This window comes from Oxyura jamaicensis, chromosome 26 (genome assembly GCF_011077185.1).
Source record: "Oxyura jamaicensis isolate SHBP4307 breed ruddy duck chromosome 26, BPBGC_Ojam_1.0, whole genome shotgun sequence".
Lineage (NCBI taxonomy): Eukaryota > Metazoa > Chordata > Aves > Anseriformes > Anatidae > Oxyura > Oxyura jamaicensis.
Window position 1 is genome coordinate 1,504,710 of NC_048918.1, and position 25,225 is coordinate 1,529,934.

The window sequence follows — 25,225 nt, forward strand, 5'->3', positions numbered from 1 at the left end:
CCTCCCCAGGAGCCTCCCCAGGAGCCTCCCCAGGAGCCTCCCCAGGAGCACAGGGCTTTGGAGGGCAGAGGATTCGCTTCCTTTCTTCCTGCCGTCCCCGGGTGTAGATGAAGCTCCCGGTGCCCGTTGCACCTGGGGTGCGCAGCACGAGGTGGGATTCGGTGCCTGCCCTGGAATCGCCGCCTCGCCCGGCCTCGCAGGCCGGTGCCGTGGGCTCGGCGGCCTCGTGGGTCCTCGTGCCCTGGAAGAGGCAGCGAGAGGAACCGGGGCTTTTCCAGCGGGGTGGGAGGAGCGGCGAGCCCTGTGTCACGGCAGGGAGGGTACGCGGGTTCAAGTAGCATCATGTTCACAGCGCCGGCGTTGAGTGCGTTAGTCCAGTTAGTCTGCATGACTGTGTCTAAAAATAGAGCATATTTTCTGCAAGTCCTCCCGTTCGCTCTCGTAAGCCCTGGGGTTTGTTTTTTTTTTCCAGCGGTGGTCTCCTCTCGCTGCTCTCCTGTCTGAAATCGCTGCGGCGCTATTCGCAACCGTACCGGCCAAAGCAGGAGGGCTGAACTCGGCCAGATCCTTGGGTTTCTACAAGCCGAGAGAGGGAGAGGCTCACGAAAACTGCAGGAACTCGCACGCAGCCTCCTAGAGAGGGATTAAGCGAGTCGAGTAAACAAACGGCCTCGTGGCCACGCCAGCCTTTTCCGATCGGATCCGTGCGCTAGCGTCGGCTTCGCTCGCGCACGGTGGGGAAAATCGACCTGTCGAGGTGGCAGCGTCCCCGTGCGGGTCTCCTGAAGCCCGAGGAGGGCTCCCGGCTGTCCCTGCCGGCACGCCGGGGGCTTTGCTCCCGCTGCCTCCCCGCAGCGCCAGGGACTCGCCCCAGCAGATGGTTGCAGCGTGCGGCAGAGGGAGCGTGTGTTTAAATTCCAAGAGACGGCGCTGGATCTGTCCCAGTTCTCCCGGCGGCATAAATATCTGGCCTTCAGCGCAGCCGGGGAACTTGGTGTTGTGTTCTCTTGCAGATTGCTTCGCTGCTCAGCTCTCCGTGCTGACATGGTAACGGACCAGGGGCTCGCACCGGCGGGCGGACAGGGACAGCTGCTGCGGAGAGGTAACCCTTCCCTTCCGCGTGCCGGCGGCTTCCAAAACGCTCGCTCCGCTTGTGTTTTAAAAAATTGGGGGTAGGGAAGAGCCCTCGGAGAGGGGCTGGCTTTCAGCAAGTCTCACTTTTGTCCGCGAGCTTAAACTTTCCTTTTAAATCTGAGTTCTGAGACCTATTCCTGTTCGGTTTCTGAACAGGATCCGTAAGGATTTTGCTTCGGAGTCTGCTAAGAATTGTTACCTAATCCCGTTCCTGCTGCTTTCAGAGTGTGACACCCTAAGGTTTGATGAGCTCGCTGATTTTACAGCTGGAATTGCTGCTTCGAGAGTGGGGAGGTGGCGGGAGACGAGAGGCTGCGCTTAGGTAAAGCTTCACCTGCTTATCCGGCCGCGCGATCTGACAGCAGCGCCGATAACATCGCTTGCTCCGTAACTGCCCTGCCAGCCCAAACTCCGCGGCTGCGTTTGCAGAGCTCAAATCGTTTCGGAGGACGTGGCCCGGAGGGCTCAGCTCCTGCCCACGGGGGTGCTGACGTTCCTCGGGGCGGTCGCCCTGCGCCCCAACGCCGCGCCCGGCTTCCGACGGGGCCGGGGCCGACCCCGCCAAGGGGCGGATTCATTTTCGCCGGGACAGGGGCTTCCGAGGAACCCCGCGGGGCGTGGGGAGGGTTTGTAAGGAGCCAGCCGTGCCGATGGGGAGGCGTTGTTGTACAGAACTGCTTGCTTAATGGGCTCTTTCTCTCCAGAGCCTTGCCTGCTGACAAATCCGTACTTGCGTACGGTACGTCGTGTCTTTAGGGGAGTGATTTATCTGAGGCTCTTGAATTACGAACTGGAAATCTGCAAATGGTCTTGGAGACGGAGGGGCCGGCGTGCCAGCAGGCTCACGGAGCCCTCCGGGCAGCGGGACCTGACCCACAAACAATTTTTCATCGAGCGCGACGATGTCCCGGTGCTTATGGCTGAGGGGTTCTCTGCTGCCAGACCCCCGCCCGGCTCGCCCTGGCCGTGCAGTTCCCGAGCTGTTGGTTTATTTGTGCTTTGTGCCCATCGCCCCGGGCTGCCGGGCTGCGGAGCTGCTTTCACGCAGGGCGTTGCGGAGCTGCCTCTGCTTTTCTAGAGGTGTCGCTCCTCAGAGGTGTGCTACGTGTCACTGGTGCGATGATTTCTGAGAGCGTGGGAAAGTCTGGACCAGCAGAAGCGATTTCCGTTGTGAGTATGAATGGGATTATTCTGCAGAAGAGCTATTTTCCTTTTTTTTTGATCTTACGCTCCGAAATACACTCGCCTTGGCAGAGTGCCTCGGAGATTACTTTCTCAAAGCAGGGTTTCGAGCGTAGCTGTCGATGCCAGTGTGATCCCTTTCGGTCAAGGAGGTTGTGAAACACATCTTCCCCAAAACAGACGAGTTTTGGATGCTGTTCGCTGAGCCCAAGGCTCCCGAACTGAACTGACTCGAGATGGGTCTTGGTTTCGGGAGGACTTCTTGAAATGCTCTGTGCTGCAATCGCAGCGCCCGAAAATGCTGGGTCCTCCCAGCCTGAGCTGGGAGCTGTGAACCTGCGGCCGTTTGGGTCAGGAGCGTGCTGGGGTGCTGCGGATCCCCCCCACGCCTCGAAGCGTGGCCTTTGGGGCTGGTTTTTTTTTAGGAAATCCTGGCTGGGAAGAGGTGTCAGGGTGAAAGCCAGAAACGTTCGTGTTTCTCGTGGTGCTGGGTCGTGCCAGAGCACGCCTCTGAGGCTTGCGGATGGCATCAGGCAGATAACGCTCGTGCTAACCAGCAGCTAACCAACCCTCCTGAAGCGTTCTTTGGTTTCTCCTGGTCTGGGAGCTGGAACTCTGCACACAGGACACGGAACGTGCGAGTTCAAACCCCGAGCAGAGACGTGGCGTGGGGCAGGGCATGGTGCCGGTGGTGCCAAAGGGCAGGCGAGCTCTGCCGCCTGAGCTGGTAGGGATTTTGATTTGTATGGTGTTGGTGATCATTAAGACAAGCTTTGCTGTGAAACACGCAGCTGCTAATGAAAGTCTCGTTAGGCAAGGTTCCTTCGTGCTGAGGAAGGGACGGGTGAGATGGCCTCAAAACAACCCAGGTTTGCTGCAGTCACCTCAGGGATGGAAACCGAAGCTTAACTCTGTCCTGTCTGATCTTTAGAACTTTATTACGTCCAAATATCATCTTAATGCAAATCTGAAATATTTCTGGAATTCCCCACGTCTGCCTTCTACCTCTACATTAATTACGTGGATGCTACCAGAGCTGTTGGACCACGGAAACCGGTGGGGGCTGGCGGTCAGCGACCCCCATGCCATAAATCCACGGGTTCTCGTGTCCGTGGGGTGGGCGACGCGCTGTGGGACTTCGGGGGGGGGGGGGCTGGAAAAGGGCTGTCGGTGAGCACGAGCTCGGGGTTGGAGCTGGCTGTCGGGAAGCGGTGGCCGTGGTCCCGCTTCACGTCTCTGCTTCTCCTTCTGCGGCCCTGCGATGGTGCCCGGGACGTGAGGGTGTCAGGAGCGGTGCTGATGCTTTGCTGCAGTGTTTTCTTTTCTAGGGGCTGAGGCAGGGATCCAAAGGGACAGGAGCGCTGCAAGGGGCTGTCCCTCGGCGGGGCTGTCCTGCCAGCACCGCGCGTGGTCGCTGGCCGCATCGCTGTCGATAATGCAGGGAAGCCTCCGCTCCTCTGGCCGGCTCTCGCTGTGTGAACGTGGCCAAAAATAGTAAGGAAACCCGGTTCTCCTCCGAACGCCTCCGAGGGTGTTGAGCCAGTTTGTTACACGAAGTTATTCTCATGCTCTCTGGAGTGAGCTGTCCGTGAGGAGACAGGAGCGAGCTCAGAGTTACTCTTCTTTCCCTGCTCCGCGTTCGAAGGAGAGGTGGAGCGAAGGTTTGTTCTGTTCCAGCGCGTGCGTTCCCGGAGCCTGCTGAATCATCTGAACTCGTGCCTGGGCAGAACCGCTCGCTGTCAGCTGCGTCCTGGGATCAGAGCTGAACGCCTGCTGCCCGGGATGTTTTTGCTAAGGTCTACAAAACACGTAGCGCGTTTCTGGGAGCCCAACGTAAGCGTCACAAACTTACAGCCTGGTAGATTTAGCCCAGGGGATCTCGGGCGTTGCAAAGAGGAGAAGCTTTGGGAACGTGTTTGAGGTTTGGGAACGTTTTTGAGGGTGATTCCTGGATTTGGGAGCTCAGGCCACCTGGCACCGGGGCTGTCTGGCCTCTTGGGTATTTGGCTCCCGCCGACGGGCTGCCTGCGCGTGCCCGTGGTTCAGAGCAGTGGGTGCCCTGGCCTGCTGCCGCGTTTTTGCTGTCCCCCGTCTCTTTTCCTGGGATCTGATTGCCCCAGGGGTGACGCTCGCCGGTGTCCCGGTGACGTTGAGGCTTTGGGAAAACCACGCCAGGCTCGGGCGCGAGGTGCTCCCACGAGTCAGGCGCTCCGGCTCCAGGGTTAGCAGTGGCACCGCGCTCCGCTTGCTGCTTTCCTGGTTTTCCCTTTGAAACGTTGCTCTGAGCACCGTGCCCGCTGTTTGCCTTGGGAAGCCGCGTTGCTGTTCCCTCCCTGTCAGCCCTGTTCTATAATTACCGATGTTCCTGAAACCAGATCCTCCCACGTGGCCTGCTCCGCTTCGGGGGGACGAGGGCTGTGTAAGCAAACCCAGCGCCCTGGAGCGACGCGCGGGGGGCTCGGGGGTTCAGAGAGCCCCAGCTTCCAGCAGGCTTCGAGCCACCAAACCTCTCATCCTTTCGGGATGGCGAAGGGGGAATGCTTCCAAGGCGGCTTCCCTGCACTTCGAGGGAAGAAGCAGGGATGTGGAAGCCAGCACCCGCCCGCTGGGCGGTGTCGTGCTGGGCACTGGCTCCGTATGGAGGAGGGACAGGGCCGTGGGGTCGGGGTCTCCTGGTGGCACCCAACCCTCCGAGCTGCCTCGTGTCTCCCCCAGCAGCCCTTGAAGGCCGTGTGCCGAGCTCAAAGCGCTGTCCCCAAAGCATCGTCCTCGCGGGGGGACAGCCCCAGGCAGGAGGGGAACGCATCGCCCAGCATCGTAAGACGGGTCAGGACGCCTCCGCTGTGCCCTGGCGGGATCGGGGACGGGCCTCTCTCATTACTGGACTTAACGATCTTCTCAAATGGCACCACGGCTGTGCAGTTTCCAGCGCTGAGCGGCCCCGGCGGTGTCACCTTTCGGGTCCCTGCTTGTTTCCTGGCTGCCGTCCTCATCGCAGCCAGCCGGACACGCGCACCCCTTGCCCCCGCCTGCTCTGGGCTGTCCTGAGCTGACAGCAAAACACAACCACGGGTTGGCAGTCGCCAGCCCGAGCCTTGCCAGTTTGTTTGCCCAAAGCACTCCTGGAAACGCTTCATATGGGAATGCGCAGAGGGAGAAGAGGGTCACGAGCAGCGCGGTGCGCTGAGCCGGGGGCAGCCGGGCGAGCCGTGCGAGCGTGACTGGGAACAGGTGTCCAAATCCGCACCGCGGGAATAAACAACGACGCTTGGCACCGATGGCCAAAACACGCCGTCTCTGTGAGCTCATGCAGCGAGGAAAGGACCAGGAAGGAAGCGCTGCAGAAGCCAGTTCGTATTATTCTGGACAACGGAGGAAATCGAGGTACGGGGGCGGCACGAGCTGCTGAAGGTCATGGAGCACAACTTCGGGGGTGAGCTTCGGACTGGCGCCCCTTTTGTGAAGGAGGTGCCGTGGATCCCGGCTCGTCCGGGGCTGAGGAGATGCAGGTGCGTAGGGCTGAGCCCTGCAGGAGCTTTAACCCTCTTCCAAAGAAAACCCAGCACCAGTGAGAGCGCAGGGAGCTCCTTTCAGACCAAAATGCGGTCTAGCTTTTGGGGACGACTGCGGCGCAAAAGGAGAAGGATCCAGCGAGTTTCGTAACCCTCAGACTTTTTTTTTTTTTTCCTCGGCGGCCAGGAAGTGGATGAGTTCAAACACGCGGGCGACGTGTGATTCATATTGGCAAGCCTGGCTGCTCCAGGCGAAGCGGGGGAATCTCCTGCGCTCCTCCGTCGCGTGCTCCTGAGTAATTAGCAGCACGGCGGTAATCGCAGCTCGGGCAGCACCCTGCTGCCGCCTCGGCTGGGCTGGTGCTCGGTGAAAAGCAACCTGCGGCGAGGACGAGGAGCTGGGCAGCGGCGCCTGCTTTGATTTCTCTCGGGCCCCGAGTATCGGTGCTGGCCAGGGCCGGCTGCCGCGCTGCGGGGGGGAAGCGTTCTTCCTCGCCAGCTCCCGTAGTTGACTTCTGCACGGAGCTGCCTCGCGGCCAAGGCTTCTGAGGAAGGGAGGAAACGCTGGGATAGCGAGCGCTGCCGAGGTCTCGTTAGCTAACGAGGAGGTGCGTTGGTCTTCCAGGAACCGAAGCAAAACACGTTCCCGGTGTTTGTCGCGGCGGATTTTTTGCGCTTGGTTACCTTTCCTGTGTTGCAGCATCTGCTTAGCTCTTCTACGGCTTTTCTTAGGAGTAGCTGACGTGCAGGAGGAGGAACAGAAACTGCTCCTCGATCAGCAGACGGCCGAAGCGGTGACACAGCCCAGGGGATGTCTGCAAATAATGGCCAATGAACAACAACCACGTTGGTTTTTTAGGGATTCAGCCCCGTTTTTTTGGTATATTCGACATGTCACGGAAAATGCTGCTGCCCCGTGCCAAACTGACAGCCAACAGAATCCTTCCGAAGGGATTCACGTCTGTTGACTGTGAATTTGCCTGATGTTTTTTGTCCAGATGGACAAAAACACAAGCCAGAAGTGCTTCCGTGGTAAATCGGTCTCCTTTTGCAGTTCCTGGCCGCCTCCCTTAGGGTAACTCGAACATCTTCGAGCGGATCAACCTTGTGACCTGTCCCTTGGGAGGCTGGGACGTTCTTTGGCGCTTTGCTTTGCCTGGAAACTTCCATCTTCCAGGGAGGAGCCTGGTCTGGCGACACTGCAACGGGGACTTGTCGGGGAGCCGCCTCCAACCCCGTCCGTAGAAAAATCTTAGGAACAGAAGTGCCCTCCCCTGGAGGGGAACGGGGCAGGAGCCCTCTCCACCCCAGCGAGCGTGTCGAAACGACTTCTTCTTTGAAACTACACCTGTTGGAACGATGACGTCCTTCTAATTACGAGCGCTTCCTCGCTCCCTCGGTGGCTGCCAGCACCCTGGCGTCCGTGTCGCAACGCATGTCGCAACGCACGTCCCCTCCTTGTGCTGCTTTGCTCCACAGGCAGCCTTCTCAGAGCGGTCGCATCGCCCCGCCAGCCCTCCCACGCTCCAGCCGCGGGGCGGTGGGCGCTTCTTGGCTCGTGTGTCAGCTTCTGCTGTCGCCGGCTCTGAGGCTTAAATGCCAGGAGCTGCCTGGCCAGAAGCGTACGAGTACCCAGCGCTGAGGAGGACGTGGGTCCTGATCAGCTCTGGAGAAGCGCTGCCTTCAGGCACCGGGTCCGTGCTGCACTCTGGGGATTTGTCTCCTCGTAACCTCGCGAGCCCTGGCTTGCCAGCTTTTTTTTATTATTATTTTTTAAGCTATTTCCCCTGTCTTGTGTGCCTTCCCCACGTTCCTGCCGTGTCATTCCGCCTGGCAGAGGGGTCAGCTCCGGCTTCTGGTAAAGAAAAACTTGGTGCCAGCGCTGTCCGCAGCGAGGGAGCCGCGAGGGGGACGCCCAGCAGCATCTGTCCGCGTGCAGAGCCTTCGTGCACAGCAAGCAGCCCAATGTGCCCCGGCTGCCAGAGCTTGGAACGGGGCAGAGCAAGGCCCGAGATGCTCGCCCTCTTGCTCGTTCCCATCCTGTGGGAAGAGGAAGGGAAACAGATTTGCCTGATTTTTTTTCCTTAGAAGCTTAGGAAGGAATTCGCAGCGCCTGTCCTCGTTTCCATCCTGGCTTCCCATCGCTGCCAAGTGGAAAAAGGGGGGGTGGCTGCGCCGGGCAGGGGTCTCTGCCCCACTCCTGCTCGTGCGCTGTGATGGAGCGGGCGGCAGGTTTAGACCTCCTTGTTCCTTGCCCTGCCCGCAGACGCGGAGGCACCAAGCTGCAGGGAGCTCCTGGAGGTGAGAAGGGCCCTTTTGGGCACCCTCTGCCCTCCACGCAGCCGTCCCCGGTGCCGTCCCACAACGGTGCGGGGCTGGGCAGGGCCCGCACCCTCTGTCCGTGCTCCGACGCCAAACCGCGGGGGGAGCGGGGAGGTGGCACGGCTCCGTTGTGCTCCCCGCTGCCGCTGCGTGATCCCGTGCAAACACTTCCAGCCCTCCAAGGCTCGCCTTTGTTCGGGCTGCCGGGAGGGAATCTCCCCGGTGTCTGGGGCTGAATAAAGCGTCCTGGAGGCTGGCACGGTCGTTCGCTCTCTCTGCGTGTGCCGCAAGAATCCAGCCCTGAAAGGACTCCAAGAAGCTTTTTTGCTGATTTTGACCAAGGCAGCTCTGGTTTGTTCTCAAACCAAACTCAGCGGTCCAGCAGAAGGAAACCAAAGCCTCAGGGTCTCCGTATGGAGCCAGGTTTGGCCACTGCCCCATCCCGCAGGGGTCAGGGGTCCGCACGTCCCCTGCAGCCACGCGGAGGCCTGGCCCCTGCCTGCCTTCCCCCGGGCTGCGGCTGCCTGGCCTTTCATCTGCTGGGAGGCAGGGGGTGCAGCCGGCCGGCTGGAATTAATCCCTCTCCCCCCTCCTCTCTCTCTATCTCCGTTGTTTGGAAAACAGGGGAACGGCTCCGGGAAAGGCAGGTGTGCAAACAGTTCCCGCAGCTCCCCTCTGCCCAGGCCCCTCCGCTCTCGGGCCTGCGAGAAGATATCAAAACAATAAATTCAGGGCTTTCTGGCGAGAGCTTTTCTCCCTCTGGCTCTCCGGCCGCTCTCGAAGGCTGGGACCTGAATCCTTGCCCTTCCCCTAGCACCCTCGCCCGCACGGGGCACCGTCCTTTGGGGTTGCTTTGGTGGCTCGCAGGGTTCGAGCTCATTGCCACGAGGCCCTGCGTGGACCCGGCGTGCCAGGGGCTGGAGAGCTGAGCTCCTGCGGGGCCGATGAGACGAGGCAGAGACTATGTCCTCAAAGGGCTTAAGTGCTTGCCTCTCCTGACGGATACCAGAGCCAAAGGAGAGCTAACCACAAGCTCAGTAAGGTGCTGCTGGCCGTGTTTTCCCCCCGATTCCAGTTCCTCCTGCCACAGCCTTCCCCCGCTGACTGCTGTTCCGGGCAAAAATATTTCCCTGATGTTTGTGCGTTCGTTTATATATAGCCTTAAAAAAGCTCTCCGGCTCGTTACCCTCCACCTCTGACGAATAGGTTTTCCTGCCTGGACGCCCTGCCCCACGTGCCAAGGGTAACAGAGCCCGTGAATGGTGCCTCAGTGCTGCCCAGGGGGTGCGGGCAGGGAGCGCCGTGCTCAGCCGAGCCCTCTGCTGGGTTCTCCTGCCTGCCCCTGTCCCTGTCCCCTTCCTTGAAACCGAGCCGGGTGCGACCTCGGGCCCCGTGGATCCGAATTCGCAGCGAGGTGTCCCCGGGCTGCAGATCCAGCAGCGGCTCCCGGGGGTCCCCGTGCTGCTGGCTCGGCGCCGTGTCCATGTCCAGCCTCCCTTTCGGGGGGTTCATCCCCCCCCCCCTTGGCACCAAGCTGCTTGCCTGGGGAGCTCTGACCTTGCCGGGCGCTGACAGCTTCCCAGGCGGGCCGAGGAGCTGGCTGCAGCCCAGCTGCAGAGCTCTGGGCACCAGGGGCTGCTGCGGGAAGGAAACCGAGCCCCGGGAGCCGTGGGTCGCCGCCGGCCTCCCGCAGTGAGCCCTGTGCCGTGGGGGGGGCTTTGGCGTGGGTCACAGACACGCGTGGCCGTGGGTTGCCCTCGTGCAAGAACCCTGCAAGCGGCTTCCACGGGGGGAGCAGGCGCGAGGATGCTCCAAAAGCTGAACTCGTGTCTGTTGATCGAGGCTCCGCGGAAACAGAGCGACGGATCCTGCGCTTTGCGACAGCTCCTTGAAGGAAATGGCTGCAACTCTGCACCAGGCCAGAGGTGCTGCGTGCTGGAGCAAGAGTCGGGGCTGGAGGCAGAGACACGGCACCGGGGCGAGAGCCGGCTGGGCTCGGGGTGCTGGGAACGGCCCTGCCTCGATCCCTGGCGCATCGCTTGCGATGGAACGAGCACAAATGAGGAGAGGAAGCGTGGGGGGAAAGGGGCCCGTGGCGATCCTCCCGCAGGAAGCCCCGGCTTAGGACAGCGGCTGGGCCCAGCGGCTCTTGGCAGAGGAGCCGGGGCTGGTTACAACACGATGAGCGACAACAAACACCAGCGCTGTGACGGGAAGGAACGGGAGGGCAGGGGCCGGCAGGAAGCCACCCGTCTCACAAACAGCTCGCCTGGGGCTGGGGTTTTTTGGCCGCCGCGCTGAGCCCTGCTCCTGCCCCAATCGGCCGCTGTCCTCGCCCGGTCGTCGGGCTGGGGCTGGGGTCTGAAGCCCAAAGATGAAGGATCCTAACCTTTCTGCTAGCGTTGGCGCTGCCGAACCTCGGCCTTGGCTGCCACCGTGACAGCCCAGGGCACTGGTGGCTTTGGGGGACGTTGCCCGGGGCAGCGTCTCCGCTGCGGGTCCTGCAGGGCAGAGGGCACCAGCCCCAGGTTCCCTGGTTTGTGTCCCAGGATCTGGCTGCTGGGCTTCGAACACGATCCCAGCGGGGTTTTGCTTCCTTGAGCCCTGCAGAGCAGCAGAGAAAAGCCCCGGGGGGCGCTTGTCTCCCTGGGCAAGTTGGAGCAGAGCGGGGCTGCTGCGGCAGCTCCCGCGCCTGACGCCGTGCCTCTCCCCCTGCCCGCAGGCTAGCGCAACAGCCTGGGAGCGTCCATCTCGGCTCGACGCGGATGATGCCAGAGCTATGACAGGGATTGCAGTCTTGGCACTGAGGGGTGATCGATTATGGAACAACTACAGGAGGAAGTACCTGAGGTCAGGGAAGAGGAGGAGGAAGAGGAAGAGGCAGTGATGGTGGCCAGCGGAGCCTCAGAGCCAAGTGCAGGACCAGACAGCTCGCTGCCTTCGAGCAGCTACACAGGTGAGTGGAGCCCCGGGAGGATCCAGGCTGCAGCCGCATCCTCCAGACAGCGTGCTCAAGGCAAAGGGCACCGGGTCTGCATGAGAACAGGGGCTTGGCTTGGTTTAATTTCCTCCGTCGGTGAAATAATTCCTTGAGAGCCAGGTTACGGAGAAGTATTTCTTTCTCGGCGGTCGCCGCACAGCCGCTGGCAGCAGGCTGGGAGGTGGCAACAAGGCCAGGAGGGGAAGGTTGTGCCCCAGAGGGTGCGTGGGGGAGAGGGGAGGGCTCCTGGGGTGCCCGAGAACCCTGGCTGCTCCTGGAAATCCTGGGTGCAAACCGATCGTCGGAGCCGGGAGTGAAGTTTTGTTGTTCCTGTGCCAGCCCGGTGCCAGCTGCCTGGCAAATGTGCTGGTAGGATTTCGCTGCCTAAACGTGAATGCCAGAGGAAGAAATCAGAGCCGACGTGGGGTCCCTTAGCTGCTGGGAACACTTGGCTCTGTGCAGGGCATCAGCCTGGGGCCAGCGCCTGATCTCGGAGGTTAACTGCCCGGGGTGACAGGCTGGGAAGCGCTGGAAGTCCCTCCGGCCACGGGGCTGGACGCGATGCTGTGCTTGTGGCTACCGACGCCTCCCCTCGTGTGTTTGCAGACCTTTCACAGAGCTCCTCTCCCTCCCTGTCGGACCAGCTGCAGATGGGCTGCGAGGAGGCGGCCTCGGGAGCGCTGAACGTGGAGTGCAGGGTGTGCGGGGACAAAGCCTCGGGGTTTCACTACGGCGTGCACGCCTGCGAGGGCTGCAAGGTGCGTCCGCCTGCGGAGGGCTGGGTTCGGCAACAGCGAGCAGAGCCGAGAGCCCGGGCAGTGCGCTGGCTCTTCGGGCGAGCAGGTCCTCAGCAAAGCGGGGATGCGGGATGAAATAACTAAAAAAAACAATCACTTGCACCCTGCCCGGAGAGCAGGCACACAGACGCTGTCCTGGAGGGAGGCAGCTGAGACGCGTGTGACCCACATCTCGCTGCATCGCGCTTTACTTTGTAAGGCAAATCCTCCCGGCCGCGTGGGGACACTGGCTCTGCTTTTCAAGGTGCTGGCTGTGCTGCAGAGCAGCAGTGAGCTGCGTGCTTATCCCCTGGGACTGCTGGCCGCAGCTTGGCCGTGCCTCTGGCATTCTTTCCCCCACAGCAGATGCCAGCGGGGCTGCGTTAGCGGCCCCGGGCCCTGCCAGACGTTCCTGCAGGCGGCCCCGCTCCTCCATCCCTCCCTGCTGGCTGCCCGCAGTACCTCACACCCGGCTCCCGGTGTGCTTCCTCCTCTGCAGCCCCCTTCTCCCACCTCTCCTTGTGGTCGAGGCTGTGCTTCGTGCTGAAAATACCCGGTGGAGGACGAGGGGGCTCGAGCCTCTGTGAGGGCGCTGGGGATAATAAATCAGCCCGCTCCCGAAATAGGGGTGCTGACGCTGCTGTTCCCTTGTCCCCCTGCTTCGTGGGCCCCCCCCCCCCGTGCGCTGCCTCCTCGCAGGGCTTCTTCCGCCGGACGATCCGCATGAAGCTGGAGTACGAGAAGTGTGAGCGGAGCTGCAAGATTCAGAAGAAGAACAGGAACAAGTGCCAGTACTGCCGCTTCCAGAAATGCCTCTCGCTGGGCATGTCACATAACGGTGAGTGGCACCCCTTGTCCCCAGGCCTTCCAGCGGGGTGCCGTGGGGCCGTCTGCCCCGCGAGCTGATCTTCCTCCCGGGGGTTCACACGGGGAGGCCAGATGGAGCTCGCTTTATCCCGTGGCTCTCTTTTAGCCATGGAATCGTCTTCTTTGAAGCCCGGTGCTTCAGGCCTGTGTCTCTTCCATCCATTCCTTCCCCACAAGAAGGGGCTCTTTGTTCCTGCCGTGCACGCCGGCTGCTGGCACAGGGCTCTTCCCTCCAGGTTGGCCCAGCAGCAGCTGTGCTGGGATCTTGAAAACCTGAGGCGTAACCAGCTCGTTCCTGGCCAAGCCAAAGTGTTTATGTGGGAAGAAGCAGGGCGTGCGAGAGAACCCAGATGAGCAGGGATGGGAGCCCGGTGTGGGGCTGCGCTGGCGAGGGCGGCGGTGCTGGCGGGCTCACTGGTTTTGCTCCTCGCAGCGATCCGCTTCGGCCGCATGCCGGAGGCAGAGAAGAGGAAGCTGGTGGCGGGGCTGACAGCGAGCGAGATCAGCTGCCAGAACCCACAGGTGGCCGACCTGAAAGCTTTCTCCAAGCACATCTACAACGCCTACCTGAAAAACTTCAACATGACCAAAAAGAAGGCGAGAGGTATCTTGACCGGGAAGGCCAGCAGCACCCCAGTAAGTTCCCTCCCAGGGCAAACGGGGCTGGCTGCAGCCGGTGCGGGGGGCTCTTCTCTGGGCGAGGGCGTGCGCCTCGCTCCTGCTGTCGCTATTGCCCGTGCGCCACTTCCCAGCTGCAGCTCCGAGGGCTCCACACACCCTGCCCTCGCTGCTTTGCACACTTGTGTGGGTGTGTGCGGGTGCCGTTTGCCCGGGCCCCTCAGCCCCAGCAGGAGAGAACAGCAAACGGCCAGGCAGACGCAGGTGTCCTGGGCAGGGCTCGTAGCTCGAGTCCCTCTGGAGGGTTCCTGACCGCTCGCTTCTCTCTCAAGCAGCCTTTTGTGATCCATGACATGGACACCTTGTGGCAAGCGGAGAAGGGGCTGGTGTGGAAGCAGCTGGTGAATGGGATTCCCCCCTACAAGGAGATCGGGGTGCACGTCTTCTACCGCTGCCAGTGCACCACGGTAGAGACCGTGCGGGAGCTCACCGAGTTCGCCAAGAGCATCCCCAGCTTCGTAGGCCTCTACTTGAACGACCAAGTGACTTTGCTCAAGTACGGGGTGCACGAGGCCATCTTTGCCATGCTGGCCTCTATCATGAACAAGGATGGGCTGCTGGTGGCCAACGGGAACGGCTTTGTGACCCGCGAGTTCCTGCGTAGCCTGCGCAAGCCCTTCAACGAGATCATGGAGCCCAAATTCGAGTTTGCCGTGAAGTTCAACGCGCTGGAGCTGGATGACAGCGACCTGTCTCTGTTTGTGGCTGCCATTATCCTGTGCGGAGGTGAGCGGGTGCTCTCGGCCCTGCGACGGTCAGGAAGAGCTCTCCCGTACCGAGGGGGGCTGGGGAGGGCCGGGCTGCTGCTTCAGCAGGGGTTTTGCTGGCTGAGATCAGCCAGGGGTGTCTTAGGGGAGCAGGAGAAAAGTTCTGACACCAAAAATTCTCCATGGCAGCGACAGGTCCAGGTGTCATCCCTTTCTCACAGGCTGCTGTGGGACACGTGCTCCGAGGGCACGTGTTTTTCCCCTTGTCTCACTGACCAGGCTGGAGCCCCTGGGGGTGGGTTTCAGTCCCCATCTCCGTACCCCCAGGAGCAGCGTGCGCTTCGGAGGGCCGCCCCGTAACACCGCGCTGCCGTGCTTCTTCTCCGCAGACCGTCCTGGCCTGATGAACGTGAAGCAGGTGGAGGAGATCCAGGACAACATCCTGCGGGCGCTGGAGTTCCACCTGCAGTCCAACCACCCGGACGCCCAGTACCTCTTCCCCAAGCTGCTGCAGAAGATGGCCGACCTGCGGCAGCTGGTGACGGAGCACGCCCAGCTGGTGCAGAAGATCAAGAAGACGGAGACCGAGACCTCTCTGCACCCGCTTCTTCAGGAGATCTACAAGGACATGTACTAAGGACCTGTTATTTATGAGAACGAAGCCATGGATTCCCAGCGGGACTCTTTGTACGAAAAACAAAGAAAACCTTTCCCCGTGTCTTCCGTTTCTTCTACTGGAAACTTTTCCACGCGACCCCACCGTACGGTACACAGGGCAGGACGCCGTAAGATTTCGCAGCCGCCACCCGGGAGGCCGGGGCTTCCGTTAACACACACTAACAAATTGAGAGGCAAACCCCACGCTACCGTTTCCGTTACGATGGCTCTGCTCTTCAGCTGCTCCCCCCCCGGGGCCCCTGGAGCGGCCGGACGGTTCACACGGCGCGGACAGCGGGGTTCCTGCGGCAGCCGGGGCACAGCGGGGTTGCTCTGGTTGTTCAGAGGCCCGAGCGGGGCCAGCAGCAGCACTTCGAGCGTGTCTCGGTTGTCTTTTTTTTTTTTTTTTCGTATTGCACTCCGAAGATATTGGTCCTGAGCCGCGAAGTCTAGGACAGTGTCACGAAAGGAAGTTTCTCTCTTTGCCCAAAGAAAAACCAGAGTATTTGAAGACGGGTACAGCTGTCCGCACGGAGACCCGCAGCCGCTGCGCCCTCGCTGTGCCCCCAGTGCCCCCGCTCCAGGGGAACCTGCTCCTCAGCGCCTCCGTGTGAAGAGGGAGGGATGTGGGGAAGGGAAAAATCCACCCGTGGAGCAGAGGCCAAGATCTCTCTGCTTCCCCAGGCCGTGCTGCGCAGACCTAAGCTCCAAAATTGCCTGCACGGGGCCAGGGCCAGGTCTGGAGCTGTGCAAGGAGGAGGCAGCAGGGCTCTGGCCTTGTCCTGCAGCTCCCTTCCCAAGCTGGGGACGCAGGGCAGAGGCGTTGGGCTCCCTGCGAGCACCAGAGCGAGCAAAGCCTCCGGCAGCGCCAGCACTGGGCAAGTCACAGCCATCCCGCAGAGCCCTGCACGCCGAGGGGACATTTACTGGGACGTGGGAAGGGAGCACGGGGCAGCCCTGGCTGGGAGGTGCCACAGAAGGGTTCGGATCTGCTGATCCCACTCTGTCCAGGCTGCGGGACCAGCAGAGCAACCCTTCAAGGGGGGAGCAGCAACGTTAGGGGGAACAGCAGCGTTAGGGAGAGCGGGAGGTGGCTGCGGCCCAGCCTGGTGCTGCTGCTGCCTGACGGCGTGGCCTTCGGCCCCTCTGCTAATGGCCGTGCCTCAGTTTCCCCTGCTGGGGAAGGAAGGGAGCCACACTGTCACCTGCCCTCCGCTCCGAGGGGGAGTATGAGGATTAATAAGTGCGCTGGTTGCAAAGAGCTCTGCAGCTGTGACACCCGGAATAAATGCCAAGTATCCGTAAAAGGCGAGGGAGAGGGCGGCTGCTCGCAGGGGGCTGTGCCGGGGAAGTTCCCCTGCCCTCCGCCGCCGTCCCCCTGAGCGAGGGGACAGCTTCAGGCTCCGTGCCCTGCCCAAGCCCTGAGCCGCTCCGGGGCTTCACCTCGCACCTTGTCACAGCTGCAGCGAGACGCCGCGGTGCTGCCCGTGCCCGGGACGGGACCTGGCCCTGCAGGGCTCGGTGCCCTGCGAAGCAGCGCTGACCTGCCTGCAGCATCTCCTGCGTCCCCAGCAGCCTTATTCAAATACCGATCACCCCACGGGGTTGGGGGCGCGGGAGCGGATGAATCGGTTTTTATTTTCCTCCTCTTCAGGGTAGTGGATCTCCCTGGTGCAATAATTCCTTAGAACCCGAAGGGGAAGAGCGCTGGGCTTCCCCTCCGCGCCGCAGGGCCGGCAGGTCCCAAACCCCCCCCTTGCCGCTGCCCTCGGGCTCCTCGCCGTGCCTCGGTTTCCCTGCCCGCAGCCCTCCCGGCCCCTTCCCGTGTCCCTACCTCGCAGGGGAGTTAGGAATTACCGTTTCTAAAGCACTTTGAAGTCCTCTGGGGAAGGCACCGGAGATAAACGCCGCACCCAGCCCGGGGGATTTGGCCCCAAAGCCCCCCCCGGTGGCTCCCGGGGCGCCCGGGACTCGCGTGCTCGTTACCTGGGGGAGCTTTTTTCCTCTTCCCCCCTCCCCGGCAGCGTAACAACCCTCAAACTGAAATGTATATTTTTGCTAGAAGTACAAGCCTCCAAGTGTTTTTAATAATATAAATAGTGTCCACGAACTGACTTGACTTTAAATAAATCTGAACTAAATATTTAAGACCCTTTGAGCAGCCTGCCCTTCTTTGCAGGGTTTCTCTTGTGCCCTCGGGGGGGTTTCTAGCAGAGGGGCTGGGGTTTGCTGACACCTCCCAGGGCTCTGCAGCTGCTGGGATTTTCCTGTTTGCAAGCACAGGGAAAGGCGGCAAGGTCGTGAGCGGGATCAGGGCCGAGCTCTCCCTCCCCTAAACCCAAAACGAAGCAGCACAGGGAGGTCACCCCGTGTCCCTCGGCGTTCCCCACTCCCGGTGTGTTCCCGGGACCTCCCCACCCTGAGCAGCCCTGGAGCTGCCCCAGCCCCCGGGGGAGCCCCTTGCACCCCGCTCTCCTTCGCCAGCCCCCGTGGGGCTCCGTAAATCGAGGGGTCGGGGTGGGAGCTGGGCTGTGCTTGGGGTCCCCACAGGGACAGGAACAAGTGGGGGGGGGGGACGGAGACCCCTGCACCCCCCTGCCAGGGTTAGGAGCAGCAGGGCGAGGGTTAAACCAATTAAGGTGAGGGTTGCTCAGGTGGGAAGGGGTGGGAATGGGTGCGCCCACCCCCACCAAGGCCATAAATACCCCCGGGAGGGCCCCAGCCCTGTAGGCAGCCAGAGGAGATGGAGTCGGGCTCGCAGACGGCATTGGGGGCGTTAAGGGCCCGGGGGGGCTGCCTGAGACCCCTGTGCAGGTAGGGCTGGGTGAGGGGGCTGCAGGAAGGGCTCTGGGGGGAGATGGGCTGCGAGACCCTCAAGGGGGGAGCAGAGAGAGGCTTGTGACAGCCCTGAGCATCCCCCTGCTGTCTCCCCCAGAAGCTGTGGGGCTGGGGTGTCCCCTTGAGCTGGGGGGGGTCCTGGCCAGGCACCCCCCTCCCTGCCAGCCCCACACTGAGAGCTGCTGCTGCCTCCTGTGCCCCTCTTCCCTGGTGTCCCCCCACCCCCCCAGGAGAGACCCCAGGCTTGTGCAGCAGCTGCTCAGCCCCAGCCCAGCCCCTGGGCTTCGTTTGCTTTGCAATTACCCAGGAGATAAGGCTGGGGGGGGGGGGGGCGGGCCGGCCCCCCCCCCCCCCCCCCCGGTGGGGAAAATGTGGCTGCATCCAGGCAGGGCCAGTGCCTGGGGGGGGAGGTCCGTGCCCAGGCCCTGGGTTTTTGGGGTAAATGGGGCTGAGCCCAGCCCCTGGCCACGCAGCTTTTCCCACCTTTTGCAGGAATTTTGTCCGTGGATCCTGCCGGCGGGGCCGGAGCTGCCGCTTCTCCCACGACAGAAAGTCGGCCCCGGTGTGCCGCTACTTCCAGCGCGGGGCCTGCGGCTACGGCGAGCGCTGCAGGTGAGGGGGACGCGATGCCACGGGGACGGGCTGGCAGCCAGGAGGTGCCGCGTGGGGCTGACCCCTCCGTCCATCCCCGGGCTCCTCCAGCTACCAGCACGTCCAGGAGGAGCCGGTGCCAGCCAGGAACCGCTACAGCCCCGTGCCCAACGTGGCCCCCGGTCGCCAGGGCTGGAGGGGAGCCTGGCGCACCTCAGTCCCTGCTGTCCCCAGAGAGACGCAGGCGGCCTTCAGGCACCTGGGTGTGGAGGTTGAGGAGGAAGAGGATGATAAAGAAAACATCCCGGTGCTGAACAACCCCCCGGGGCGAGCTGTCTGGGAGGAATTCATCCCCTCCAGAGCTCGGAGCGCTGCAGGTAGGTGCTGGCTGCCCCGGGGACCAGCAGGGCTGTGGGTGCTGGGTGGTCGGGGTAGGGCATCCCGCACACAGTGACCCTTGAGCCAAATCCCCCTCCCTCCATCCCTGAGCAGGGCCCAGCTGGGGCTGTGGAAAACCCTCCTGGCTGTGTTTTTAGGGTGGGGACCCGAACTGCTGAGCCCGTGCCCTGCAAGCAGCTGGCCTGGCCCTTTGATGGCGGGGCGGGATGTGTTTTCCTAACAGCTCTCCTGCCCGCAGGCTCCCACCCGCGAGGGCTGGGACTGGATCCAAACTCCCCTGACCCCAGCGAGGCAGCGGTGGAGACGGCGACGTGGGCCGAGTGCTCGCAGGTGGGCTCGGCAGGGGGGGTCTCCGGTGTCTGGGCTGCCCCCATCACCCCGCGTCGGTCCCGAGACCTGGGGCAGGGACGGAGCAGGGGCTGCAATGCCGCGCTGCTCTGCTCGCAGGTCCCCGCGGAGCAGGGCGCTGCGGCCACCCCGGTCCCTGCCGTGGCGGCGCTGAGGGCGCGCAGCGAGGCCGTGGTGTGCGGCATCTGCATGGAGCGGGTGTACGAGAAGGCGCTGCCGGAGGAGCGGCTCTTCGGGATCCTCCCGAACTGCGGCCACGCGTTCTGCGTGGGCTGCATCCGCACGTGGCGCCGCAGCCGGGACTTCCAGAGCACGGTCATCAAGTGAGCACACGGGGGGGACACGCAGGGCAGCGCGGGGACGGTCGCTGTCCCCTCTTCTGCACCCTGAATTCCTTCCTTGGGTCGGGTGGTGCGGCTCCTGGGAGCCACGATGGGGGTGGTGGGATCCTGCGTGGGTGCTGAGCCCTGCCGGGGGCTGCTCCCACTTTGGAGACCCACCAGCACGCGTTGCCTTCACCCAGGGCTTGCCCAGAGTGCCGGGTCACCTCCAGCTACTACATCCCCCACAAGTACTGGGTCTCGGATGCGAGCGAGAAGGAGCAGCTCATCGAAAGCTTCAAGGCGCGGACGGGGTGAGTGCCCAGCACCGTGGGCTCTGCGCTGCTCCGGCAGCCGTGCTTGCAACTGGGCTTTGAATCCTGCAGGAGGATCAGGTGCAAGTTCTTCATCCAGAACCGCGGCCGCTGCCCGTTCAGGTCGGACTGCATCTACCTGCACGAGCTGCCCGGCGGCCGGCCACCGCAGCGCGGTCTGCAGCGGCCGAGGATGAGAGCTGTAAGTGGGGAGCTGTGTCCTGGGGTGCCACGAGCTGTGTCCTGGGGGGCCGGGGCACCACGTGGACGCACGATGCGGCTCAGGCTGGGGCTCACCCTCTGTCCTGTGCTGCAGGAGCTCAACCCCTCTCCGTCGGAGAGCTCGGACGAGGAGGATGACTTCTGCCTGCTCGATTGGGCCGTCACCAGGGCCTTGCTGGAGGTGGACTTTCTGTACTCGAGCTACGGCCACGAGATGCTCTTCGGGGACTCCAGCACCTCGGACTGAGCAGTGAGGACCCCTTGGGACCCCCCCACTGAGCCTTGGGTGCTCTTGGCGGCAGGGAGCTGCCCTCTTGGAGGGGAGGCATCGGCTTTTAACGTGTTTAGCCGCTCCTGGCTTTGGTTTGGGGTGGCTGTGGGCACGGGGTGCTGCAGGGGCAGGGTGGGATGGAGAAAATGCTCCGCCTGGAGCCCCAGGAAGCTGGGGGTGATGGAGCCGCAGGGGTTTGGGGGCACACAGCCCCCTCCCCACACCTCCTTGGCAGGTTAGTGCCCCTGGGATGGGGGCAGTGGGGTTTTTAATGCACAGGCTGCGGGGGGGGGGGGGGGGAGGGCACCGTTTTTAAACTGTTTTTATCCAAACTTTTGGAAATCGTGCAATAAAAACGTGTGTGGAACGCTGCCTGTGCCCCCTGCTTCCCGGGGGGGGGGGGGGGGGGGGGGGTGAGGTTCCCCCCCCGCCTGGGGCTGCGAGTGGTGAGGGTTTCCCTTTAAGGGCTCATTTGCATAAGGCGCGCACGTGGGGTTCATTTGCATACAGCGCGCGCTTTTTCCGCGGGAAAGGGTCGGGAAGGGCGCGGGTGGGCTCCGGGAGGGGGTTGCGGGCGCCCCCACCTCCCTATTTTGCTTCCCCGGTGGGTGCCTGCCGGGCTCTGGGCTCTCCGTGGGGAGCTGTGGGTGTTGTGGGCGGTTTGTTTGGGGGTTCCCCCCTCCGGCTGCTCCTCTGGTGCTCGCTGTACCCGCGACCCCCCCCCCCCCCATTTTTCCCCTCCCCCTCTGTGGGCAGCCCCCCAAAACCCTGCAGCCGCTGGGGGAGCACCTGGGGGAGCCGCTGGAGGTGCACGGATCCTCCCGGCACCCTTCTGGGTGTCCGGTGCCCCCCAGTTTTCCCGCAGGTGCTGCGGAGCCCCCCCGGCAGCGATGGAGCTCCCCTGGCTGAAGCGCCTGGCCCAGCCCTGCCGCCTCCTGCTCCACGCGCTGGCCTCGGGCCCCTCCGGGACTCTGGCTGCCCTCCGTGTGCTGCAGCGGGTCCAGGCCCGTGAGGAACCCGGGGGCTTCCCCTGGCAAGGCTTCACGGCCACCCTGTGCATGGAGGAGCCCACGCTGGAGGGGCTGGAGGAGGCCCTGGCTGTGTGAGTTGGCTGCGATCCCAAAAATTGGGGTTTAGCGGGGGGGGTCTGGGACATCAGGTGCCCAATTTCCCTGCATCCTCCCCCCTCTGGTGCAATGAGTGATGCCAGGGCCATAGCAGGGAGCTGCTGCTTTTCCAGCTTGTCTGCAAAAGCTGCTAGAGGATTTTGGTTCCTTGGGTTTTCTGGTCCTGTTAGACCCCTCTGTGTGGGCGGGTGGGCACATAAGGACTTGGGGCCGTGCAGGACTTTGCTCTGATGCGCTGTCTCTCCTTTTTTTCCCCACTTTTCCAGCAAGCCACGGCTGCTGCTGCTCCCTGTCATGTGCCAGAGAAACCTCTTCTCCCTGCTGCAGGCGGCGGTGGTGCCAGCAGACTGCGTCCGCCAGCTGCTGCGGGCTGCCAGGGGGGACCCCAGCCTGGACCCCTGGGTGCGGGCACTGGGGGACCTCCTGCAGCAGGGGCTGCGGGGTGAGGAGCCCTCCCCTCCACCCCCTGCCCTGACGGCCGCCTGCCGGCAGCAGCTCAGGTGCTTGTGCCAAAAAATCACCCGGAGCAAACCGGAGGGGCGAAGAAAACTGAAGTGGTGCTCCAGCGAGCAGCTTGGTGCCGCAGGGGACGCGGCTGGCTCCGTGCTCCCAGGTGGGAAGCGCAAAAAGGTCTCCGAGGAGAGTCTGGAGCTGGGTGAGGAGAGAGGAGGGAAGAGGGTGCTGCTGGAGGAGGTGGTGTTTGAGCTGCCGGGAAGCCAGGATGGAGAAGATGAAGCAGGGGTGGAAGAGATGCCTGTGGAGACGGCGGGGGATGGATCTGCTCAGAGCATGGCTGGGGCTGCTCCGGAAAGCTCCCAGCAGGATGCAGCTGGGGAGCCCGGCAGGATTTCTCAGACAGAGGTGGCAGCTGAGGTCCAGTCCTTTATCCAGGTGCTGGGGAAGTTGTCAAATTTCTCTGGGTTTCTTGGCCTCATCCTAGGTGAATTTTCCCAGTATGAGAGAAATCCACCTCCATGCTAGATCTGTGCACTCCCCTCTCCAAACCTCTCCTGCCTAGAGGAGAGGTGGATGCTGTTCTGGGAGCATCCTTGGGTCTCCTGGGGACACCTCATGAGCCTCACAGTGGAGGGAAGGTCCCCTGGGAGCCTTCAGGCTGCTGCCTCCTTTAAGGGGCTGCTGCTGTGTGCATGGCACGGGTACCTTAGAGGCAAATAATGATTCTCATTTGGGGATAATGCTCCCAGGTGAGGAGCCCAAAGTGTCTGCAGACTGACAGCAAGCTGCAGCTGTGGGGCTGTGCTGGTTTTTCTAAGGGCGTTGTGATTTTCACCTTCCCTTCTAAAAGCTGGCTGTGCAGGGCTGGTGCTCGGCACCAGGTAACTCTGATGTCTAGCTTCAAAACAGCAGGATGTTGAAAATTGCCGTGCAAATGAGAGGTGTCATCAGTTAGCTTTGAACTTAACCTCACCAAGTGCTTTTCCTAGAAATCAGGAAGCAAGCTGAGCCAGCCACTCCCTACCTGAGGGTTTTCCTCCCCCTTTCCAGCCAGTGAACGTTTAGTCTCGTTTCTTTTCCTTTACCACATTTTCCCCAGATGCACGGACCAAGGCTGAAAATGCTGCTGCTGCAAGAGTCCAACGTAAGTGGTTGCTTTGGCCTTGCTCCTTGCTGCAGACGGGCTAAATGGGCTCATCCGAGGGCCTCCAGAAGGGATGGGAGAGGAGAAGGGTTTCACAGGGATGACTGCGTAAAAAGACAGCCCAGCTGCCACCTCTGCAGCGTGTGGGGTCAGTGTTAGTGGGGAGGTGGGAGGGAAGAGGGCTGTATTTTGTTTGGTTTGGGGCATTACCCAGGGATTTTGTTTCCTGGCAGCGCTCAGAGCTGAGCATCCCCCCCGAGCTGCGTGTCCTCAGCAACTGCTCTGCTAGCCAGGTGAGCATCGATGTCCTCACAGCTGCAAAGGGCCTGCTGCTGTCCCTAACGTCCCTGTCCCCTCTGCTTTCCCCAGCTCGAGGGGTTGTGCTCCTTCCTCCAGCTTTCCACGTGCCCAGAGCCGCTTCTGGTGCGGTTCTGCAGCTGGCTGCTGGCTCTCACACCCGACCTCAGCTATGCCAGCGCAGCCATCCTGGCTGAGCAGCTCTTCCTCAAGCGAGTAAGTGCCCGGGCAGAGGTTTCCAAGCTTGTGTCTACCCTGTTTTCTACCCCGTTTCCTTATCTGCAGTCCTCACCTCCCATCTTTTCTCTCTGTAGGTCCTGTCCCTCACGCAGCCACCCTCCCGCCACCTCATGGCTGCCCTCACCTCCTTCTGCTCCAAGTACTCCCAGCCCTTCTGTCGGGTCCTGGTGGCTCCGGTCCTGCAGGAGCCAGGGGAAGGTGTGCCGGGCTCGAGCCCTCCTGTCGGCTGCCCTCACAGGAGGCACGGGTGGTTTTGGGGACAGCTGGATGGAGGCTGTGGTCACAGGAAGAGAATCCTGCATGAACCTTCACCGGGGCAGCGTCCCCCTTTGCTGGGGACTGCTGGCAACTAAACCTTTGCCGCAGATGGTGGAAGAAAGCCGGATTATTTGAGCCCTTGAAGGGGCATCCAATACACCAGCTGATTTCTGGGTGTCCTGACGGGGTTGAAGGGCTAACAGGAAGGGTCAGACACATCCCTGTGGCTTTGGCAACCTCAGCTTTGCCCCTGCAGGTGCTGAACAGACCAAGCTGGTGTGTGAGCTCGTGGAGGAGTGCCTGGAGCCTGACTACGTGAGACTGGTGTTGAGGTAAGAGATCACGAGCTGAGCTCTGCCCCGCAGATCCAGCGGGGCCACGCAATCAGCATGGCACACCTTGTCCTCAACACCTCTTCCTCGCTGTCCTTCGCAGCCAGGTCCTGGAGGTTCCTCTGTCGGAGAGGCTGCTGCCGGTGGTGCTGGCCGTGCTGGGGAGGCAGGTGAGGCCCCTGTGCCCTGCGGATCCCCGGCTGGCTCCAGCAGCCATGGCCAGCAATCCTCCCCGCTCCTGTCCCTCTCTCAGGAGGCGCTGCCCCCCGAGCTCTTCGACCTCCTGGTGCTGACGCTGTGCCGGCAGGCCCCGGCTTTCGCCACGTCGCTGAGCTATGCCAAGCTGGTGACGGCTGTGCTCACTATGTACCAAAGCCATGTGAGTAAGGCCTGGCTTGCTGCCCCTCTTTGGGGTTTTCTGGCTCTGGGGGGCAGGTGAGAGGCCAAGGGGCTGTCACTGGGGGCTGCAGCCGAGCCGGGACCTGGCCCTGGGGTCTCTTCTTCGGGGCATCTCTGCCTCATAATGGGAAGGACACGGGGCTGTGCTGGTGTAATATGGCTCAGAGCCCATCTGAACACCTTGCTGCTCTCCCCCCCAGGTCACACCGGCCCACCGGAGCCGCCTGGCAGCTGCTCTGGATGGCAGCAATGCAGCCCTGAAGAAGTCTCTGCAGGCTGTGCTGGAAGGAGTGCCTGCCAGGTGAGGAGTGTGTTCCTGCCTGGGCTCAGTGGGTTTCCCTGTTTCCCTTTCCCTATGAAATCTCTTGATTGCTCTCCTTTCCTCCTCCCAGGTGAGCACCGAGGGAGCTGCTGATGGTTTCCTCGGATGGAGGGTGCTCGTACGTCGCTCGCCAGCATGACAGGAGCCCAACGAGTGGCTCAAAAAGCAGGGGGAAGCTGCAGGTGTGGCTCTGCACAGGACTTTGTGTGGTGCTGTGCATTCATCTGCTCTGGTGTGAGCTGGGCTGGGGCTGCCATGGCATTATCCCAGCACGGTGACTGCTGTAGGGTGTGGGTGATACCTGCCCTGAGATACGTGTGGTATCTGCCTGGGGTGTGAAGATGAGGGTTTTTTCAGTTAAATGTGAAGCTTCCAGCCTTCTCTCTGTGTGGTCTGTCTCTGGGCACCTTGATTAAGGTCGTGGAAAGGGGATGTGGGGGGGGGAGGATTCTGCTAACGTGTTTTAAGGTGGGCTGCAGCCACAGCTACCCTCAGTGGGCGCCGCTCCCAAGATGGCGGCTCCCTCTGGCCC

At 62.3% G+C, this 25,225-nt stretch overlaps 3 protein-coding genes across 7 annotated transcripts in view; all 3 read left to right on the top strand.

Moving 5' to 3' along the window:
• Positions 1–797: 797 nt before the first annotated feature.
• PPARD (peroxisome proliferator activated receptor delta) lies at positions 798–15,312 on the top strand. 2 transcript variants are annotated; one of them, XM_035346816.1, is made up of 7 exons: positions 798–1,102; positions 10,873–11,106; positions 11,737–11,888; positions 12,606–12,744; positions 13,207–13,409; positions 13,724–14,177; positions 14,548–15,312. In XM_035346816.1, the coding sequence occupies exons 2-7, from the start codon at positions 10,971–10,973 to the stop codon at positions 14,793–14,795; spliced, it is 1,332 nt and encodes a 443-aa protein (XP_035202707.1). In that variant the 5' UTR covers positions 798–1,102; positions 10,873–10,970; the 3' UTR covers positions 14,796–15,312. The 2 variants fall into 2 exon arrangements, with proteins under 2 accessions (XP_035202707.1, XP_035202708.1); XM_035346817.1 differs by having other exon boundaries at positions 803–1,102; positions 13,727–14,177.
• Positions 15,313–17,542: 2,230 nt separating this feature from the next.
• Positions 17,543–20,485, top strand: LOC118178363 (probable E3 ubiquitin-protein ligase makorin-2). Of its 2 annotated transcripts, none has more exons than XM_035346818.1 (8): positions 17,543–17,629; positions 18,146–18,265; positions 18,356–18,621; positions 18,867–18,973; positions 19,091–19,314; positions 19,515–19,625; positions 19,698–19,827; positions 19,942–20,485. In XM_035346818.1, exons 1-8 carry the CDS (start codon positions 17,559–17,561, stop codon positions 20,092–20,094), a joined length of 1,182 nt encoding a protein of 393 aa, XP_035202709.1. In that variant the 5' UTR covers positions 17,543–17,558; the 3' UTR covers positions 20,095–20,485. The 2 variants fall into 2 exon arrangements, with proteins under 2 accessions (XP_035202709.1, XP_035202710.1); XM_035346819.1 differs by having other exon boundaries at positions 18,882–18,973.
• A 121-nt stretch (positions 20,486–20,606) lies between these two features.
• Positions 20,607–25,225, top strand: part of FANCE (FA complementation group E) — a 4,833-nt gene continuing 214 nt past the window's right edge. Inside the window, exons 1-11 of one of the 3 annotated variants that reach the window (XM_035346812.1) lie at positions 20,607–21,220; positions 21,512–22,136; positions 22,801–22,845; positions 23,079–23,138; positions 23,215–23,358; positions 23,457–23,580; positions 23,897–23,972; positions 24,076–24,142; positions 24,226–24,351; positions 24,572–24,672; positions 24,764–25,225. The exon at positions 24,764–25,225 is cut by the window's right edge and continues 214 nt beyond it. In XM_035346812.1, coding sequence (XP_035202703.1) covers positions 21,009–21,220; positions 21,512–22,136; positions 22,801–22,845; positions 23,079–23,138; positions 23,215–23,358; positions 23,457–23,580; positions 23,897–23,972; positions 24,076–24,142; positions 24,226–24,351; positions 24,572–24,672; positions 24,764–24,767 — 1,584 coding nt within the window. In that variant the 5' untranslated portion in view covers positions 20,607–21,008 and the 3' untranslated portion in view covers positions 24,768–25,225. Of the gene's footprint in view, positions 21,221–21,511; positions 22,137–22,800; positions 22,846–23,078; positions 23,139–23,214; positions 23,359–23,456; positions 23,581–23,896; positions 23,973–24,075; positions 24,143–24,225; positions 24,352–24,571; positions 24,673–24,759 lie in introns of all 3 variants that reach the window. The other 2 variants (XM_035346814.1, XM_035346815.1) reach the window with 2 other exon arrangements.

Coding starts and splice junctions, on each gene's coding strand:
- LOC118178363 (XM_035346818.1), top strand. CDS start 17,559: ATGGAGTCGGGCTCGCAGACGGCATTGGGGGCGTTAAGGGCCCGGGGG. Junction 18,622..18,866: donor CAGAGCTCGGAGCGCTGCAG/GTAGGTGCTGGC, acceptor TTTTCCTAACAG/CTCTCCTGCCCGCAGGCTCC. Junction 19,626..19,697: donor AGCTTCAAGGCGCGGACGGG/GTGAGTGCCCAG, acceptor TGAATCCTGCAG/GAGGATCAGGTGCAAGTTCT.
- PPARD (XM_035346816.1), top strand. CDS start 10,971: ATGGAACAACTACAGGAGGAAGTACCTGAGGTCAGGGAAGAGGAGGAG. Junction 11,107..11,736: donor GCCTTCGAGCAGCTACACAG/GTGAGTGGAGCC, acceptor GTGTGTTTGCAG/ACCTTTCACAGAGCTCCTCT. Junction 13,410..13,723: donor GGAAGGCCAGCAGCACCCCA/GTAAGTTCCCTC, acceptor TTCTCTCTCAAG/CAGCCTTTTGTGATCCATGA.